This window comes from Madurella fahalii (assembly GCF_045866475.1).
Source record: "Madurella fahalii IFM 68171 DNA, scaffold_2, whole genome shotgun sequence".
NCBI classification, from domain to species: domain Eukaryota; kingdom Fungi; phylum Ascomycota; class Sordariomycetes; order Sordariales; genus Madurella; species Madurella fahalii.
The window spans coordinates 5,967,409-5,986,579 of record NW_027263972.1 but is presented as its reverse complement, the minus strand read 5'-3'; the positions used below and the strand labels follow the sequence as shown (position 1 = coordinate 5,986,579).

General features: G+C 56.0%; 5 protein-coding genes and 1 non-coding gene across 6 annotated transcripts; 4 read left to right on the top strand and 2 right to left on the bottom strand.

Moving 5' to 3' along the window:
• Positions 1-199: 199 nt before the first annotated feature.
• On the top strand, positions 200-1,302 carry yml6 (mitochondrial 54S ribosomal protein uL4m; the record flags this gene model as incomplete). Its single annotated transcript, XM_071059916.1, has 3 exons — positions 200-280; positions 356-449; positions 524-1,302. The coding sequence occupies 3 exons, from the start codon at positions 200-202 to the stop codon at positions 1,300-1,302; spliced, it is 954 nt and encodes a 317-aa protein (XP_070916017.1).
• A 2,055-nt stretch (positions 1,303-3,357) lies between these two features.
• ROX3 (RNA polymerase II holoenzyme/mediator subunit) lies at positions 3,358-4,644 on the top strand (the record flags this gene model as incomplete). The annotated part of the gene is made up of 3 exons (XM_071059915.1): positions 3,358-3,676; positions 3,863-4,539; positions 4,591-4,644. 3 exons carry the CDS (start codon positions 3,358-3,360, stop codon positions 4,642-4,644), a joined length of 1,050 nt encoding a protein of 349 aa, XP_070916016.1.
• A 1,736-nt stretch (positions 4,645-6,380) lies between these two features.
• MFIFM68171_04494 (uncharacterized protein) lies at positions 6,381-8,428 on the bottom strand (the record flags this gene model as incomplete). Its single annotated transcript, XM_071059914.1, has 2 exons — positions 6,381-7,859; positions 7,940-8,428. 2 exons carry the CDS (start codon positions 8,426-8,428, stop codon positions 6,381-6,383), a joined length of 1,968 nt encoding a protein of 655 aa, XP_070916015.1.
• Positions 8,429-9,758: 1,330 nt separating this feature from the next.
• MFIFM68171_04493 (uncharacterized protein) lies at positions 9,759-11,278 on the top strand (the record flags this gene model as incomplete). Its single annotated transcript, XM_071059913.1, has 2 exons — positions 9,759-10,308; positions 10,365-11,278. 2 exons carry the CDS (start codon positions 9,759-9,761, stop codon positions 11,276-11,278), a joined length of 1,464 nt encoding a protein of 487 aa, XP_070916014.1.
• Positions 11,279-12,410: 1,132 nt separating this feature from the next.
• On the bottom strand, positions 12,411-12,490 carry MFIFM68171_t46. The gene is given in 2 exon segments: positions 12,411-12,446; positions 12,454-12,490. It is a non-coding gene; the product is annotated as a tRNA-Trp (tRNA).
• A 2,792-nt stretch (positions 12,491-15,282) lies between these two features.
• Positions 15,283-18,389, top strand: MFIFM68171_04492 (uncharacterized protein; the record flags this gene model as incomplete). The annotated part of the gene is made up of 6 exons (XM_071059912.1): positions 15,283-15,483; positions 15,555-15,682; positions 15,741-15,805; positions 15,866-16,180; positions 16,236-17,472; positions 17,531-18,389. The coding sequence occupies 6 exons, from the start codon at positions 15,283-15,285 to the stop codon at positions 18,387-18,389; spliced, it is 2,805 nt and encodes a 934-aa protein (XP_070916013.1).
• Between the last annotated feature and the right edge of the window lie 782 nt (positions 18,390-19,171).

Sequence of the window (19,171 nt, the reverse complement as noted above, 5' to 3'; positions counted from 1 at the left end):
CGGCAAGCTCCGCTACTAGCGCCGTCTGTGCGCCGGGACTCGGGATCTTTTTTCTCAGGATCACGACCAGCAACCGCAAGCTCCCCTTCCCGCGTATGGGGAATGGTATTTTCGTGACAGACAGGCAGATAGCGGGCGGATTCGACTAAGATCCGATCGCAGCATAGCGCAAATTGCAATTGCTGCGCGACACACCGCCATGGCTGGCAAGGGGCTGAAGAGCCTCTGCGAGGCCTTCAGAGGGCTCGGTCTGGTAGCGCCGCCATGCAGGACACTGTCGGTTCGTGTCCCCTTTTCGTGGACTTTATTGATGTGGCTCTCGAGCGTTTTAACTAATAATCGCGGTGTACATCAGGTCCGACAAGCTCCTCTGGTGTGTAGGCGATCAATGGCAACCGAAGCGCCGCTCCCGGACATCACGAGATCAGTCACCGAGGCCTGGGAGCCGGGTACGTCCGCCGCAGCTTCCAGTTAGCGGTAGCCTTCCTTATTACAGCGTCCGGGCCGCTAACAGCCGTTGCAGTCACGTCTGTTCCCCTCACCATCTACTCCTTCCCTTCGCTCGAGCCGCGCTCCCTCGAGTCATGGTCGACCAAGCACCTGCACCTCCCCCTCCGCCGCGACATTCTCCATCTGGCGGTCGTCTACGAGGGTGACAAGACGCGGCAGGGAACTGCCTCATCCAAGACGCGCTGGGAGGTGGCCGGCTCGCACCGCAAGATGGGCCCGCAAAAAGGCACGGGTCGCGCCCGCCGTGGCTCGCGGCAGTCTCCGTTGATGCGCGGCGGTGGCAAGTCGTTCGGTCCCAAGCCGCGCGACTTCAGCACCAGACTCAACCGCAAGGTCTACGATCTGGCGTGGCGCACCGCGCTGTCGTATCGGTACCGCCGCGGCGAGCTGATTGTAACCGAGGACGGGCTGGAGCTGCCGCTGCCCGACGACTTCCTCCAACTGGCCGAGGCGGGTGCGCTCGGCCGCGAGCTTGAGGACAGCTTCGTCCGCAAGTATGTGGGCGAGCTGATGACGGCGCTGCAATGGGACAAGAGCAACGGCCGGACCACGTTTATTACCGGTGACAGACGACCGAACCTGTTCACAGGCATGGAGATTGCGGGGGAGAACGGCAGGGCGCTGGAGCTGGCAGACGTGGACGTCAAGGACCTGCTGGAGACGGGCAGGATTGTCATTGAGCGGAACGCGCTGAGGGAGATGATTAAGATGCACCAGAGCGACCTAGTTACGCGGATCGGATTACGACAGACGAAGAAGGGCCCGTCGTTGGGGCAGGTACTAGTCCCGTGATGAGGGAAGTGGGCAATCCGATTTTATTGTACTATAACCTGTAACCTTGTATGCCATATATGGTTGGCTTTGTCTGAGGTGCTTGTAGGCAGGATCCCACAGATGTGACCTTGAGGCTTCTTGAGACATGAGGAAGAAGGTTCAAAGGTACAAAGGTTACAAGGACGACGGTGCACACGGATTGACTCAGCCTGGTTGCGTGCTCTGGGCAAGAGTCTTGCTAGCAAAAAGCAACAGCTTGCTCCTCCTGCCAGCGGAGTCACACCCAGCCTTGCCCCACATGACCGAAACTGCAGGATTTGCAGATGTGCACAGACCACCAATGTGAGACTATAAATTTCTCCTGCCCCGTCCTCAGATCTTGCTCCTTTTCTCTTCTTCTTTTCCCATCCCGGTGCAGGGGTTTTACGTGTATCAGTGAGGATTCGTCCGAGATCACGTTTTTGCTAGTTGAAAACTACAACCTGACCGCTCCCAGTTGGCCGAGGCTGGCTGGGGAATTTTTGGAACTTTCTCGCTTGAGACGCTTTACTGTCTTTCGTTGCCAACGCTTGCTTGTCGGGCGTGGCGAGGAAGGATGGGTGCAGCTTTGGGGTCATCTCATGATGGGATGCATTGCTTGGGTTGGCTGACGGGGACAATTTCATTTCGACATTTCGGGTCGAGGCCAATCGATGGTGCCGGAGGAAGTGCTGGTTTTGGCTGTGCTTGCGTTGGGAGTGGGAGGATTGGGCCTGCGTCTTCGGTCGCCCAATGAGTCAATCGGGGTGGTCAGCTGGTCGCACAACGTGTCAGACTCGGCTGAAGGACTTGCGCTGTCTCTTGGATTCATGATTTCCGGCGCCAAACTGTTTTACCAGGCTTTCCTTTGCAACCGGGGAGCGATATTGTCATTTACGTGCTCAATTTCCAGTCCTAAGTCCTGGCAAATTGATGATTTGACAGCCAGACTGCCATCTCCCTTGGAAGTTTCTCTTTTTTTTTTTTTTTTTTTCTTAAAAGATCGCAAAGCAACGATGCCTCTGAGACGGAAACAGTTGGCCATGACGTCTCGCTAACATTGAAATGCCCTGCAAAGGCGATCCAACCCGGTGACCTGGGACGGTGAGGCTTTGCGATCGAGCGCCAGCCCCACAGCCCGCCAGTTGCCTGGTCCAGGGCCAAGCGAAGCCAACCGCCAGGCGATGGGCCTGAACAGTGTGGCTCCGGGCGCGTCGTATCCCAGTCCCTTCCGCGAAAACCGAGGGGAGCTCTAGCATTACTATATTCCTAAAGCAATTGATCATGGCACGTAGAACCAAATGAAGCCCACATCATCTGAGCCATATTCATGCTGTTTTGGCGTGCGCCGGGCTGCGGGCCGTAAAAAGAAAAATGGAAAAGGCCAGGGCAGCAAGCGCAAACCCGATTGGTTGTCACACGGCCAGTCGAGGGAGGTGGGCCCGTGGGCAGCAAGAGAATTCCGCACTGTACGACACCGTCCGGCCCCAAGGAACGAAGCGGAAGGGCGGTTGAAGTTGCGCCTCCTCTTCCCCAGTCAGGTCCCGTCACCTCACCCCATCATCATCGACAAACCGCCTACCGCCCAACGCCCGTTCAATCGCCCAGCGCCGCTCCCAGGCCAGCGACCCGCGCGGACATCGATTCAGCGTTTCCCAGACCCGCCCGCCTATCCGTAGCAGCCTCTGGATTAGAATTTTCGTCGCCCGCCGTCTGCAGGAGGAGCGTTGGTGGATTGGAGGTTCTGTGATTGCCGTCGTCGGCGCTTTCGCGCGACTCGCTACACAACAACCTCCTCCCCTCTCCGACTGCCCGCATCGCCCCGTATACGCCGCGCAGAGCGAGTCCGCGTCGACATCCAAATCGCCGATTTTTCTTTTCTTTTTTTTTTTTTTTTTTTTTTTTTTTCCCCTTTCGGCGCCGGCTCCGGGCGGCTGCCTCAACAGGTTTTCTTTGTCCGCCGTCGCCACTTGCAGCGGGCGACCGGTCGCGCCAAGATTTTCTCACCCACCCCGGCACCCGACACCACCTCATTCTCGCAATCCTCGATCCATCATGTCCTTCCACCCTCAGACCCCGCAAAGCCCCTCCCAGTTCTCTCCCAGCACGAGCGACCTGATGATGAGCATGACCGGCTCCATGGTATCGACCACGACCACGCTGCCGACTCCCGCCCACAGCGTCAACGGAAGCTCGCTCCCGTCGGATATGGCTCAGGATATCGTCATGGGAGAGGACTCCCCGCACAAGCGCAAGCGAGGAATCGACGATACTGGCGACAGAGAGCAGAAGAAAGTCGACGTCGAGGGCCGCAAACTTGGTATTGACGACCTTCACTTGGATGTGGGCGCGAAATACCTCCTTTGCAGAACTCGTAAGGCTCCCTTCAATGTGTTCAAAGCACCATCCGTATTGGTAGTTCCTGCTGCCGCGTCGCTTCCCTCGTGGCGCATATCTCCCGCCGCGCTCTTCTTGGTGGCGTGGTGCGGGAGCTAGAAACGGACAACTTCCTCTTTGTTTCCGTGCAGAGACTTGTTAACGCTTTTTTTTGGTTTTGCAGCGCGTCCTCTGCCTCGACCTAATGTGTCGGACGACCTCTTTGAGATGTATGGCCTGACCGGGATCGCTGCCGAAGTCGCCCGCGTGCTTCCCAACGGCGAGAAGAATGCGATTAGGAAGACCTACAAAGGCCACATCAAGAAGCTCGGCGTGCAGGGCCACTTCGACTCGGTCAAGCAGGACGCTATGCGGCAGGACGGGATCCTAGGGCTCGTGAAGTGCCCTGATGATGTGTGGGACGCTCAGTTCTTGCGAGGCAAGGATATCCGCCACGGCTTCCACAGCGAGGTGAAGCAGAAACTCTCGAGGGCCACGACCATGGGCAAGGGCTTCGTGCCCAAGACCCTGTGGGATAGCTCAGTGTTGGGCGATCTCGGCCCCGGAAAAGGCGACAAGCAGACATCATCGGCGAGACCTACAGCGCCCAGCACCCCGCTGGCCACTGCTGGTCTGCAAGTCATGCAGCGGGCCAAAGTCGGCACTCCGGTCGCACAGGATGCGGCCAGATCCAAGCGCAACATCAAGAAACGGAGCTACGGTGACAGCAGCTTCGAGGGCTACGGCGAGGGTTTCCCGGATGATGACCTCGGCGCAGAGACCGGCTACTCGACTGGGGAGGGCGAGATGGTCTCTGGCCAGAAGCGAAGAAAAAAGGTGCTCATCAACGGCTACGATCTTGTCTGATGAGAGACCTTTGCTGACGCGAAATAGACCCATCCGGCGAATCAGTCGTACGCCCAGGCCCGGCAACCGGCCTATGGTGCTGGCATCACTGGGACATAGGAGTCGACCAGTGCTGCCGAGCCGAACCGTACCATGTGCGAGTCTGCCGCGCCGCCGCCCAAGAGGGCAAGAGGCAGACCCCGTCGGCAGCGCACTGGAGGGGAAAAGCCTCCTGACCAGTGTTCAGGGTGATACCTGGTGGCCCGGTTGGCCTGACATTTTTTTCTCACACAAAGCCAGCACCGCAGAACAACTCTCGCCGCAATTCGTTTTGTCCTGCATGGCGTGTCAAGTTTGGGAGAAAGGCAACAACCGAGACGGAAGACGGTCAGAGAGTTTGGGGCTTTTTGAGGGGAAAGGGGCGCAGAGACGCCGGCGGGTTCAAGCGCATAGAGGAAACGGGGAAGGCAATGGGGGATTGTGGACTCGATGCGCAATACCTCTACGGGAGTGCTTTCTCTCGTTTCAGCGTACTGCAGAGCGAACGGTCGACCCCCTTCCTGCCAACCAGCTAGCCTTTTGACTTGTACAGCACTAGGCAGCTATGGAGGGCAGTGCTATATCCTTGCATTTTGATCAACATTCAGCATGGCGTTGGAGGTTTGGCTTTTTATCTTCTTATTCTTCTTCACGGTGAGAGAACCAGCCGTGCTGAACGACTTTGGCTCGCTTTTATTTGCACTTCTTTGGAACCGGGCGTCACGTCGTCCTGGCCGTCGAGAGGGAGACATCTGGGTCTTGTTACGCGCTTGGGAAAAAGGAGGTTTTGGTGATATTGAGTGAGACCCTGATTCCGGGGCAAGCGAATTGGGCCATGACAAATGACAACGGATGTGATTATGACATCTGGATGGATGGAGGGTGCTTAGCCGCCTTAGCATTATGGTCTTTGATGATTGAACTCCGGGGGACTTTTGATGGATTGAGCTGAGCGGAGGGCCGGTTAGATGGACAGCTAAATACTACGGATAATGAACAGCGGACAAAAAGAACACGGGGCCGTTTGCTTCCGTCCTGTCCCGATATCTGTGTCGATACGTTCTCCCGTCCGATAATTGTCTGTCTCCTAAGTGGCACGGGTGTCTAGATTGGGCCTTGAGTAACGCTGCGAAAGGGGGAGGAACGTGATATTGCTTAGGGCGTGTCCGTCTAAATTGTGAGGGCCAGACTCGTCGGTGGCCCAGCAGATGACCGCATCCCACGTCCTCCTTGATAAGATGCTCCGTTCTTGGTTGATGTCAACCATCCAGCCCGGCCGGACCGCCGTCAAATAAACAATGGATGATCCTTCATATCAAGTCGCGCCCGTGCATTCGTCTCATAATCCCATGCACCAATACATGCAACTGGCGGTGTCTTTTCGTCATACCCGATCCTCCCACCGGTTATGTCCCAGCACGGGTGGTCTGATTTATCTCACCGGGGCCTGGGGGGGTGTCACACGTATTGTATCATAACAATCGAAGAAAACGCTCAATTGACATACCCAATTCGGCACGTATGCAATACACATTACATTACATTCATACTTAAGAAATACCCCTTCTTCACTCCGCCGCATCTGAGCATCGTAGTGGCAGTTATACTTTAGGTGAGTAGGTCGGGTAAGGACCGGTACAGCCTCGTTCTAGGGGTTAAAATCAAGGAGGCAATCAAGGGCGTATCGTATCGACCCGGTCTCCATGCCTCTATCCATCCGTCCATCGGTTTGCAAATCACCAACAACTAGCCAGCTAACCGGAGAGCCGGCAAGCTATACACACATACACCCTCTCACTTTATATTCCTTTACGTCATCACAGGCCGTTCATGATCGCCCTCCTAGACGCGTCCTCCCACGCCCACAGCGCGATCCGCTCTCCGACATCGCCCACCAGCCTCTCGTAGTGTGGCGCGCCGGACAGGAACAGCCCGCAGTGAGCGCCAACCTCGTCCACGCCCTCCATGTAGACCTCTACCCAGGTCGGGTCGGACTGGCTACCGCTGGGGAGCATGCAGAACTTGCGGCGGCGTTTCTTTTTCGGGCCCTCATCGTCCTGTAGGCCCAGCCCCGGCCCTGCTCGTTCGTGGTGGGCTTGACCCTCTCCGTCCACGTCCTCTTCGGAGGGAGGAGGAGGGGACTTGTGCAGCTTGTTGCTCTGCTCCGTCTTCTCGCGTTTGGTAGCGTCCTTGATGGCCTTGCGATGCTGCTTGTCGAGAGCCTTCTGGCGTGCTTTAATAGCCTTTTCCCGGGACTTAACAGCTTGGTTATAAGCTTTCAGGTCGCGCTTGAAGGTCTTCTCGGCTAGTTTGCGGGATTCTTTGTCCTGATACGAGTCTAGGTCCGGAGGATCGGGCGGGGAGGGAAGGTCGGGGATTGTAGGAAGGTGTGGAATTGTAGGGAGGTGTTGGAGATCTTGGTCTGTGGGGTTGTCGTGTAGATGTTCGACTTCAGGCGCGGGCGTTGTTTCTGAGGCGTCTCTCGGGGGCTGCGTAGTGGTAACCGGCTCGGTGGGCTCCGGCAAGGGCTCAAGAATCTGCATACTCTCCGGCCGCGGTCTATCGTGGTCCTCAACTGATATCCTTGGGGTTGACAGATGCGAGTCAATGTCGAACGATCTCCTGCCGGCGTCCCTTCGTGCGTCTGGGTGGCTCGGATATGAGTTTGGCGACCCTGGCCTGGATTTCTTGATGGCGCCAGTTGAGATTGTGTAGTAATTTACGAAACGGACGCGTACGAGCCTTTGCCCGACTCCTGGCTGATACAGTTCGTCGACATCTTCCAATCTCCTCAGCCGCTCGTACCTCGCCCGCAGCGCAGGGTAGTCGGCTAGGCATCCGCCAAATTCGAGATGGGACATGATGTGATTCGCAGCGGCATAGACCAGGTTCTCATCTTTGTGTTTCCGGACAAAGTTGGCAATGTTCTTGGTCCAGCCGCGGTCTTCGAACGCAATATCGTTGAAAAACGAGGGGTTGAAGTAGGGATCGGGGCGAGGGGTGTTCACGGTCGAGCTAGAAGGTGATGGCCGGAGAATAGGGGAGTGGATCCCCGGCGGAGGCGAGACTTCGGCGTAAATGGAAGGGTCCGGCGAGAGTGAGCCTGGTTGCCCTGGTGTTGTGTCTTCATTTTGGATGTCGTCTGCCCCTAGCGGGCTCGGGGCCGGCCGGAAGAGACTGGCGATGCCTGAAACTACAATGCCCGGATGGAGACCGAGCAGGGGAGCATCGAGCGAGATGGTTCCCAAGATCCGGTGGCGGAAGGGAGATGATGCGGCGGTTGGGTTTTGGCTTGGCTGGAGGTTGCAGGTCAGCTTGTTCCGCACGCCTCGTCCAGGGGCTCGCCGCCCACACGGCCAGGGGCAAACGAACGTACCAGTAAAACGACGTCGGCAGCCAGAAGGCCACCCATCGAGTGGCCTACCAGTATAATATCAGTTGTTGGGGATTCATGGGGCGCCAACCAAGCGCTGAAGTTGTCACGGGCTACGTCGATGGACTTGTATGTTTTGTACCGAGGATAGATCTTAGTGTGGACGACGTGAGTCTCGGCGAGAAGAGCCTTCAGGAAGCTGTGCACATGGGCGGGAAAGGAGCGGAACGACGAATTGTTGCCCATGAAGCCATGGATGTAGATGATAAGTAGTCTGCGCCTGTTCTCGGCCGCCTCGCCATCCATCGAGGGCACCAACGAATGTGTCGACGATGCCCGGGGATCATGCAAGCCCCGCAGTGGATAGGGGGGGCTCCCGAGGCCGTTGGCCGACGGCGTTGGCGCATTGGGCGGCCACCGGGCGCCGTTGGCAGCAGCAGCCGGCACCTGGAGCATCGAGTGTCCAGAGGTCGGACTTGATGCTTGTTGCATGACGTCAGAGTCTTAGTTGATAGTTGACAGGCTGGGGTCGCAGAGTGGTGGAAACACCTGCGGGTATTCAGTTACTCCATGCTGTCTCTAGAGATACATGCAATATGTGGCTGTATTGGGCACTGGGAACGATGTGGGTGCGAAACGGGAATGGGATGCTTGAATGGATCGAATCGATGAATGTACGTGTAGGGAGGTCGGTGGAAGCCGGACCCCACCTCCCGCTGCCCGATCTCAGGCACAGGGACCACAATTACGCGTAGTTACGATGGTAAATAATACCGTAACGCAGTACACCCGTGTCACATCCAACGGCACCCAGTCATGCCCAGGAACCGTCCCATCAATCCCACCTTTTAAGTGGATCAAAGAGTTAGTGATGAGTCGGTGGTCTTTGTTGGAGTTCCCTGTGGATTGTGAAACGACGGGACTGGAGTGTAGGCATGGATTGGCCGGCGAGTTGATTGCTTTGTTTCAAAGACAGGGCTGGTGCCAAAATTGAACACTGCGGAGAAACATTCCACGATTGCGTACAAGGCTGGATGTTCAGGTTGGGCGTTGGCTTTTTCGTGTCGTGCAACATTAACACAGAGCCAAGTCTCGTGTTTTCTGTTCAGAATGCAGGCAATCGTCCGGTGTCCAAGAAATGCGTTACCGAGGGTCTGGCCAATAGGGGCCGGCGGCGTCCGCATTCCTGCATCGCAGTGTGAGCACGATTGGCCAATGGTACTCTGGGTACTGGAAGAAGAGCCGGCCCTGTCAACGAAGCGAGATTGCAGCACCGGCTCAGGCTCGATGCCCACCATTCTGCGGAGTTCCTCTGTCTGGGCTCTCTGGAAGGCCAGGGCCAGCAATTTAAAATTAAAATAGATCTGCCGCAGTACGTATGGCGCAGAAGCAGTGTATATCCGCGCGACGCTGCCCGTTTCGCGCCCGTGTTCAGATTCTCCCTCCTACCTTGCTATGTCAGGTGTGCCGGTGCGAGTCTGACCTCCTCCAGCGCAGCGGACATGTGGAGTGGGTGAGTTGAGAGATTCGGGTTCTTTTTTTTCTTCTCTGGGACGACGACGAGACGGGCGGCTCAGTCGGGCACCTTTTTCTTTTCGGCAGCGAACGAGGCGGATGGGATGATTGCGACCATGACGAGTCGACCGGTCCGGACCGAGCAACACAGCCAGCTTCGAGTTTACGAGCCGCGGCATTCGTGCCCAGTGACGGGGCCCTAGAATACGGGCGATCTGCAGATTCGTTCCCACCACCCACGACGCTCGCTTTTTTCTGGCAGCTTCTGCCCACATTCGTTCCCACAGCCACGCAGCTAGCAGCAGCGATGACTAACCAAGTCGATGCCGGCGGGCCTTCACTCCTTCAGGCCCGCAAAACCCGCCAGCACCAGCACCAGCACCAGCACCTCCACAACCATCAGCACCTGCACTGTCGTTTGCATTCCCACACCGAGGCTCGTCAACCGCAAGGGGGCGACAGCGCCGCACCACACATTCGTTCACCACCACCCAGCGACAACTTGCATGAGCGCCAAGTAGTCGTCGTTCAGACCGTCTCCGTCGTGCACTACGTCGATGCGTCCGGTGCAGTCACTAGTGTTTCGACCATTCGTTCAGACCCTGTAACACCATCACTACTAGGAATCCCGCCAGGTGTCACCGCCGTTCTAAGCGCTGTGGGTGACGCATTGCCCAGCGTGTCTCTCTCTGGCTTGCTCCCGGATCTCAACGATGGCGCGCCATCGACCACGGCCTCCGCACAGACGGAGTCGTCCGTTCCCGTGTCTGCGTCCCCGGAGACGCTGACGTCCGCTCCTTTCAGCAGCTCGTCTGCTTTCCCCACCCTATCCACCGGCATCTTCAACTCTTCATCAAGTGCGTTCCCAGGGAAAACCCCCTCGCGCTCACAGTCAACTGACAAGACTCGGCAGCACACATACCGTCACTCTTTAGCAATAGCACAGTAGGGCTTTTCTCAAATACTACCAAGACCGCGTTCTCTTCCACGTTCTCTTCGAAAACGAGCAGCAGCTCGTCCACCCCGTTGACCACCACGAATACTTTCGACGTCGCAACTCTTGCGGTCGCACCCGGCAGCGATGCGACCGCCGGCGCTGGGTCCCCAGCTGCCGCTCCTGCTACCCCCGAACCAACGGCGGACTCCGGCCCTGGACTGACCCCCGCAACACGAAACGCCGTCGTCGGCGGAGTGGTGGGCAGTGTCGCCGGCATCGCGATCATTGTTCTGGCATTACTATATCTCCTAAAGTGGAGGAAACAGCATGCCCGAGGTATCATGCTCCTAGGTGACGGAGACAGCACAGCACACGGTAGAGGCCTCACCTATGGAACGTCGCCCGGCGGCGGGAGAGGGGGGATGATGGAGCGGGCGGCCGTATTCGCAGTTCCAGCCGCGCTCGCCAAGTTGACCGGAAACAAACAGTCGGTCGGGACACCTGCGGCATCGGCCACGCAAGAGAAAGGCTTCTACCGAGTGTCTGGAAGGAAACTGATCTCAGTCTTGGAATCCGGCGGAGACGGCTATAGCGACCCAAGCGACAGCATTGGCGGCGGCACGTCATATTATCGAGACTCGCAAGCGTTTCTAGACAGCTCAAATCTACAGCCATTACAACTCGGCTCTCCCATGCGGCCGCAAAGCGGCGTCCCCGTCTTCCGAGACGGGCCGCAGCGAACCGCCACACACGGGCAAGCGCCTTCGCCATCCGGCCACCGCCCTTCGGCATTCCCCACGACCTTACCAGTACCCGACGCGCTCGGGCGTAGCTTTGCATCGCGAGACGGCTCACGCGGCTCTGGCTCGAGGTTCACAGAAGACACATGACGTCGAGGCAGGGGTCATGCCTCCGAAACCCTTTATTGTTTATGTACATGCTGCACTATTTAATAATGTCTGGAACAATGGCGTCAGGATTGGAAGGGCTATTTGTGATGGGAGTGGGCACTCGGACGCGGTCTCGGCACCCCGCACCTGTCTGTTGGATACACACATGGCCATTTCTGTTAGCTGTGGGACACGATGTCTGTAGAAGGATCGGGCTGGCAGCTCTTGGGTATGTTGGTCATCTCTTTGTGTGTCACCGGCGGGCGTAGTGTCAGGTTCGCTGCTGAAAGCTGGAAGGTATTTATGGAATTCACTGTATATATACTCGCCATCCAGTAGTATCAATGCAGAGTGTAGTCGATGAGGGGAAACAGGTTTTATCTGCAGGTTATGAGAGAAATTATTGAACACAATCCGCTCTACTGGAGCAGGTAGGCTGCTATCCTACGCGACGGTTGCATACAATCTGAAAAGTGAACTTGACGAGTTAAGGTTCCGTGAGATGATATGTCACACCACAAGCTACACCCTCGGCCCCGATTGTGGAAGACTCCTGTACCCTGGCGAATCCACGCACTTGGAGACGGGGTCCTGCACTGTACCGCGGTCAGTTCAACCTTCAAACATAGGTATAGAGGCCAGGTTAGTTTACCGAGTTTTCCGAGTACAACACTCTAGCACTCCACGCCTCATCTTCAGGTCCAACACTAGTGGAGCGTATCAAGAGGTGCTATCGTGAATCTGAGATTTCTGACATTAAGGAGATGAGACGCTTCCCTCTGATGCAAAATGACAAACTCAAATGGACTATCCTTGGTACTAATTTGTCTACGATCCCTTGCAACACCCCTATGAGTTTGCGTTCGGAGATTCTGTATTAAGTTGACACAGCTTGATATGACGAGGGTTAGGGTTAAGCTTGGCCCCTAACCCCTTTTCCCAGCGGGAGGCATCCCTCTCCTAAGAGCAGAGTAACCGCTGCGAGCATTGCATCACTCATGAATCGCGTTCAAAGAGTATTTTACCAGGTATCCAAAAAGTTTCTGTCCTGTACTAACGTTTTGGATGTACCAGCGTTCTCCACACCACCCTACATTGCTCTGGGATAAAGAGACGGAAAAAAGGAAATGCTTGACCCGCACCCGACTTGAACGGATAACCTTTCGATTCCTACACTGGAGTCGAACGCGCTACCAATTACGCCAGCAGGCCTTCGCTTGTGTGAAATACACTATTGTAATTCAATCTTTTGTGACAGGCGTCAGCGAGGACGTTGATGTCTAACATGATATTTGCTGACTGGTTGTTTGTAGATGTATTTCTTAGGGACCACCTTCCATTGCCTGGTTTACACTCGGGAGTACAAGATCCAAATCATCAACATCCCTCGGTACCAGTGTGAACCAATGTGCGGGGAATCTGAATGCAGGCTAGAGTTTGCAGAGTACCCCCGACTTTCAACAACTGCTCTGGAGAGTAACTAGCTTCTCCGCGTAGAGATCTGCGAGTTTATATTTACTCGCTGGAAGTGAGATATGCTTGAATGATCTGTAGATAGAAGCTTCATACCTTACAGGATAAGTAGCCACCTCCTAACTGGAAGCTTCCTGTCTCTCAGCACGATAGACTCGGTAGCCCGCTCCCAGTGCCTGCCTTGGTACCCAAGTTTACTCTGTGCCAGCTCTAGTATTCCCACGATGTGGCATCCCGTTGCGCGCTTGGCTTTGCTCAAACAATGGCGCATGATGAATCATGGATTTGAGAGCCTAATATATAAACGGCCCAAGAACCGTGCCGTATCTGAATTGTTGTTTTCAAGCTCCCCAGTTCCTATTGATGACAGACCTATATGTATGACCAAGTATTGAAGTCCAGTAATGCTCGACAGTCTGCTCCTACACACCATGCGCTAATAGTGCTAACAGCATCTGGCCAATAGACTGGGAATGACATCCATGTCAACGAGTCTCTCCCTCCTCAAAGCTGTAATGACATCATATGCCATGACCATGTCCGTAGCAACAGCAAAGGAATGAAATAAACATCAGCGCCGGTAATGGATTGACACAAGGCTCATCCTGCCAACTATAAGTCCTTACAGGGTTAGGGTTGAACAATGCTCGATCCAAGACCTTGATCAATACAACAGGGATCAGAGTGAGGCGGTGCGGGCAATGCAGACCCCGTATACTCGGACTTCTAGTGAAGCGGGCGATAGATTTGGAATTTGTCATGAGTTGACGCGTCCAAGCGGTGGGGTCACGGTCTTGTCCCCTCTTCAAAGCTTGTCCTGTTTCATGATTGTCTCACAAGTCTGTGTTCCGGGCTGTCTAAAGAGACTGTGCCGTTGCCTAGACTTACCTGGCTTAGATGGGAGATAGGCTCCAATGACGGGGCTCTTTGCTTGCAGAGACATAGAATTAGTGGTCGGCTGCATCGAGCACAGTCAATCTAGACCAAGACATGGTTGTCTTAGCAACCTCTGTCGCTTTCTGGCCGCCCGTTCCCATTTGACCGAGCTTGCCTGGCGGAGGATCCCCTGCAGCTCCGACACGTGCGGTGGTGATCTCCCAAGAGAACGGGCTCTCGGAGTGGTGAGGGCGATGATGGAAGCCTCAAGGAAGGTTGTGGAAGTCGTCGAATGAAGAAGCTGTGGTTAGCTCACCTGTCCTGATGCTCGCACGAGTCCCGCAGCAGATGCATGCTTGAGTCGAAAGATGCAACCACATCTGGATGTCGCCATGAGGCCATCTTCGGATCCTTGAGACGGCAGATCGCGACAACGGCAGGAACCTCGCGGAGGTGCTCTTGATGGTGTCTGTGACGATGCAAGATGCTGCAGGGAGCGTCCCCCCTGTCGCGATTCCAGCCCACCTCCAAACGCCGGACTCTGGGGTCTGCCGTACCGGGAATACTCGATTCGCTGTTTTTGGTGGCCGCTGCACATCAGATTCGGGTGCCACTGCGTTCGGTTCTGGAGATCACATTCGACGAGCCGCGCAAAACGTCTGGGGTGCATTTATTAGGTAGCAAGACAAGTCTGCTGGGCGGGAACTTCTGCCCAATTCTCGATCGACTGATCTGGAAAAACTGGGGTTCCTTCGCCGGGTCGATGCCCCAACGCCGCATGCGAAGCCGCGACGCTGGGCTGCGGAGAGCAAAATGTCCCGGGGTCCGCAGGGCATCTTGTCGCATTTGCTCAGGAGCCGGAATAGCTTACCAAGCAGCGTGAGAAGTCACCCTGAATTTGGACCCGTCCGTGCGCTTTCCACGATCCGTGCCCCCACCTGTCTTGATCTTCGGGGGTCTTCGTCTGGCCGAACTAGGCCTGTCCCGCCTTAACTGGGTAATACCTTACGCCTGTGCACAGGGCTGGCTGCCTCACTGCCTGCCTACCTCTGCATCTTTTATCCCCTCCATCACTTTTTCGTCTCGTCTCTTTCTTGCTCGTTTTGACTTTCAAGTGTCAAAAGTACACAGTATCACCAGTTCATATTTCCGACCCCGCAGGCCACACGGTTTCGATCCCGCAACGCCATTCTGGTGGGCTCCCCGCCTCTGTTAACATATCTCGGCTGTTCCACCCCGTCTCTGGCGCTGTTGCACTAGCGTGACCTTGACGACAAGGCAAAAGATCACCAACCCGAGAGAGATATCCCAAGACGGAGCCTGGCAGTGTGTTGAAGCGATATCAGTCACCCCCCTCCTTGGTTATAATCGGGGTAACCACCATCCTGTGTCAAGCAGCTCAGCCCCCCTAAATTCCGGGGTTTCCGGCGCGTCCCGCCCCTGATTCGACAGCCTGAAAACAGGCCGGCCAGAGAGTGGACAGTAATAATAGCATACTCCCTGCTCGGCGGCTACTATCTCGCCCCGCGATCTCGACAACCCCCCCAGCTATCGATATCAACGCCCCGAAACTCCCATTAGTTCACTACGAGCCTGGCGATCACTGCTGCAACCGATACTCAACCGGCCGCCTCGACGGCGACGCTCCTTTCACAATGGACCATATGCACGGGGGCTTTCAGATGCCCATCGCGCCGCCGCCGCTCATGAACCAGCCGCCACAGATCTTTGGTGGCTACACTGAACATGGAATTCCCATTACGCAGCTACCACCAGACATGATGGCCGGCCCGATGTTTGGGGACCATGGCTTGCTCGAGGATTCGAACGAGGCAAAGAGGAGAAGAATTGCAAGAGTGAGTTGGGGGGCGTTGCGGCTGCCGTCCGATAAGACAGTGTGGCGTCGCTGACCACTCGTTCCCCGCAGGCTTGCGACATGTGCCGAAAGAAGAAGATCAAGTGCGACGGCAAGTTGCCGGCTTGCACGCACTGCATCAACTACAAGACGGACTGCGTCTTTACCCAGGTAGAAAAGAAGAGGAACCCTCCCAAGGGGTGAGTCATCCCGTCCATGGCGCCGTCGCCCCAGTTGGCTTAGACATTTCCGATATAGTGCCAAGTACATAGAGGGTCTCGAAAACCGCCTGGGTCGCATGGAACATTTGTTGAAGCTATCAGGTACAACCGAAGCGTTGGCAGCGGCCCCTTGATGGCTCAGCCCGCTAACGGCTTGCGTAGGCTTGCTCGGTGAGGACGACAACGGCGCGACGGATCTAGGGACCTTGGAGAAGAAACTAGTAGAGAAGCATCAGCAGTCGAGGCAGGCTTCCCAGGCTGCTTCCGATCCTACCTCGCCCGCGCAACCGGCCTCAGGCCAAGATGGCAACGCGTCGACGCCCCGCAGCTCACTGGCGTCGCCCGAACCGACAAAAGAGGGCGACAAGGCGAGATCGCTCACACCGGAGAAAGAGGAAGAGCCGGAAGAGGTCGCCGAATTGTCCGAGATGATGTGCTCGCTAGTGACCAACAATGAGGGCGAGACGCGGTATATCGGTAGGTCATTTCCTCGGAAGGGGGGGAATCGCTCGCGCACTAACTCTCTTCGCAGGCTCGTCCTCTGGCTTCTCCATCTTCTCACCCAAGGGAGTGCAATGGGTCAACGAGAAGATGGGGGACACGTCATTCTCACAGATGATATCGGATGTCTCGATCGATGATCATAAGTGGACTGCTTGGAAACCCGACGTGTTTGGCGACGTGTTCCGCCGCACGATCTTCAGGGACTTGCCCCCGAAACCCGAGGCTCTGTCGCTACTCAAGGATTACTTTGAGAATTTCAACTGCATGTTCCCCCTCTTCCACCAACCCACCTTCATGCACCTGGTGGAGAGGCAGTACTCAAACGACCCTTATACGGGATCTGGGTGGTGGGCGAGCTTGAATGTCGCTCTGGCCATCGCACATCGGCTGAGAATTATGAGCAACCTGGTCCCCCAAGAAGAAGACGACAAGGCCTGGGCCTACATGAAGAATGCCATGGCGGTGTTCTCAGAGCTGACCATGCGCAATACCGACCTGCTCAGCGTTCAAGCACTCCTCGGCATGTCCCTTTACCTGCAGGGCACCCCCAACCCTCAGCCGTCCTCTCTGCTCACGGCGACTGCAATCCGGTTGTCCCATAGCATCGGGCTCCACAAGCGCGGGACAGGATTCAATCTGAACCCAATCGAGATCGAGCAGCGGAAGAGGGTGTTTTGGATCGCGTATATGCTGGATAAGGATCTGTGTCTCAGGTCGGGTCGGCCGCCAGCTCAAGATGACGACGACATGAACGTCGAGCTTCCCGACGCCGATCCTGCAGACGGTATCGGCAACATCCCGCTCGCGGACGGAAAGGGCAAGATGAATCTGTTCAGGGTAATGTGCGAGCTGGCCATCGTCGAGAGCAAGGTCTACAGGAGGCTCTATTCTACGAAGGCGACGAAGCAATCCGACGGCGAGCTTCTGAACACCATTGGTGAGCTTGACAAGGAGCTCGAAGATTGGAAAGACCGCATCCCGATCGATTTCCGCCCAGAACACGAGATAAAGGCCTCGCACACCCCACTCATCCTCCACATTGTCATGCTCCATTTCAACTACTACAACTGTCTGACAACGATCCACCGCATGTCGATACACCATGGGTACTGGACTAGCCGCCTATCCAACTATGCCATCCAAGGTCTCAATGCCAGGCCACTGAACCCGCGCATCTTCTCGTCCGCGGCGCTGTGTACGTCTGCTGCGAGAGCATCAATATCGCTTCTCAAATACATCCCGGAAGGCGACTTTTCTTGTGTTTGGTAAGTCTTACGGACCCCCTTGCCGAGGATCCGTGCGTAGGTCTAACTTCGCGTGTAGGATGGTGTTGTATTTCCCAGTGTCAGCCCTGGTGACGTTATTCGGAAACATTTTGCAGAACCCGCTGGATCCGAGAGCACGCTCAGATACGAAGCTCATGAATGTGGTGGTGAATTTCCTCTCAATGCTCGGCGTGGAAGCGGAGACGGGCGGTGTCCACCGCATGCTCGGCGTCTGCTCCGAATTCGAGCGGATCGCCAAGGTGGTCATTGAGAAGGCGGAGAAGGACCACGCATCACGGCGGAAAAGAAAGAACGTTGACCAGTCGTCGGCCAAAACTACAGCTACCTCCAAGCCCACCAACAACTCCCAATCCTTCAACCCCAACGCAACCGCGCCCACATCACGGCCCACCACGGCCAGCTCGGCAACCCCGCAGGCAAGTCACAGCACGAACATGAACAATAACAGGCACCTCTCACCGCAAGCCACGGACCACCGCTCCCCCCCGCAAAACGGTTACAGCCACGGCCACACCCCGATGGCCGGGACCATGAGCCAGAGCCCGTCGCCTGGCATGGCGCCCACGGGATGGCATAATGATTTCACGCCTCCCCCGAGCGGCGACACAACCGCCGGCCCAGGCTCCGACTACGGTTCGTACGCGGACATGGCCAGTTACGGAGCTATGGGGGCCATGAATGCCGCAGCGGGCCTGAGTAATAATGGTGGTGGTGGGGGGATGACGAGTCCGCCGATGGGCGGCGATATGCAGCCGCCGCCGCCGCCGTCGGCGTTTTTCCAGCAGCCGATGCTGCCGCCCGACTTGTTCAGCTTGCCTATGACGCTGGATTGGGACTGGGCGGAGATGAGTGGCGGGGCGTATCCGAGTGTGGAGAATGGGAATTTTGGGGCGTAGTACTCGTCAACAACGGGGAGTGTGAGTGGGTGAGTGGGTGAGTGAGCGGTTGGTTGAATCCGATGTGGGACTGTTCAACACGTCGAATTTGGAGTGGGCGGCTAGAGAGTAGGGGTAGAAAATGGGGTGAGTGGTACGAGGTATGAGACGTGCATCATTTGGTTACCTAGGTTGGGTGTTTCTGATACCTAGATTGGGATTATTTCGTTCCATAGCGGGCGGGCGCGGGTGTACGGCTCATTTTTCTTTTATTTTGTTGCCTTTCCTTTTTACGACCAGATGTTTGATAAGGTTGACTTCGGATCGGATTGGATTGGGTAGTATGGATTCCCCCTCTCCTTGTTTTTCTCTGTTTTTCTATCTTGTCATTTCTTTTTTTTTTTTTTTTTTTTTTTTTTTTTGTCATTATTTGGGTTGCGTTGTTGTTACGAATCATCGCTGTATCTGTGTCGGGAATCCCTGCTCTTGCATTTGTAATGTCCGAGGTACCTTGAGCATTTGGTGAAGATTAGTTGCACGCGGCTCAAGCTGGAAATAGCGGGATAAGAAATGCTTCTGCTTTATGATTGTTTTATATTTGGATTTAGCTCTTCTGTGTATGTGGGGTTGTGAAGGTGGGTACTCTTGTGAATGGTGGTGTAATATCAACGGCGCATGGCTGCTGTGGGCTGGCCCAGACGCGTGTGAGTTATTCTTGGGGTAGGTGTGTTGTAGGCAGGGTGGTGGGCGGCAGTTCTACTGTAAGCAGGACCGGCGGGGAGATGGCGGGACGGGCTTGACTC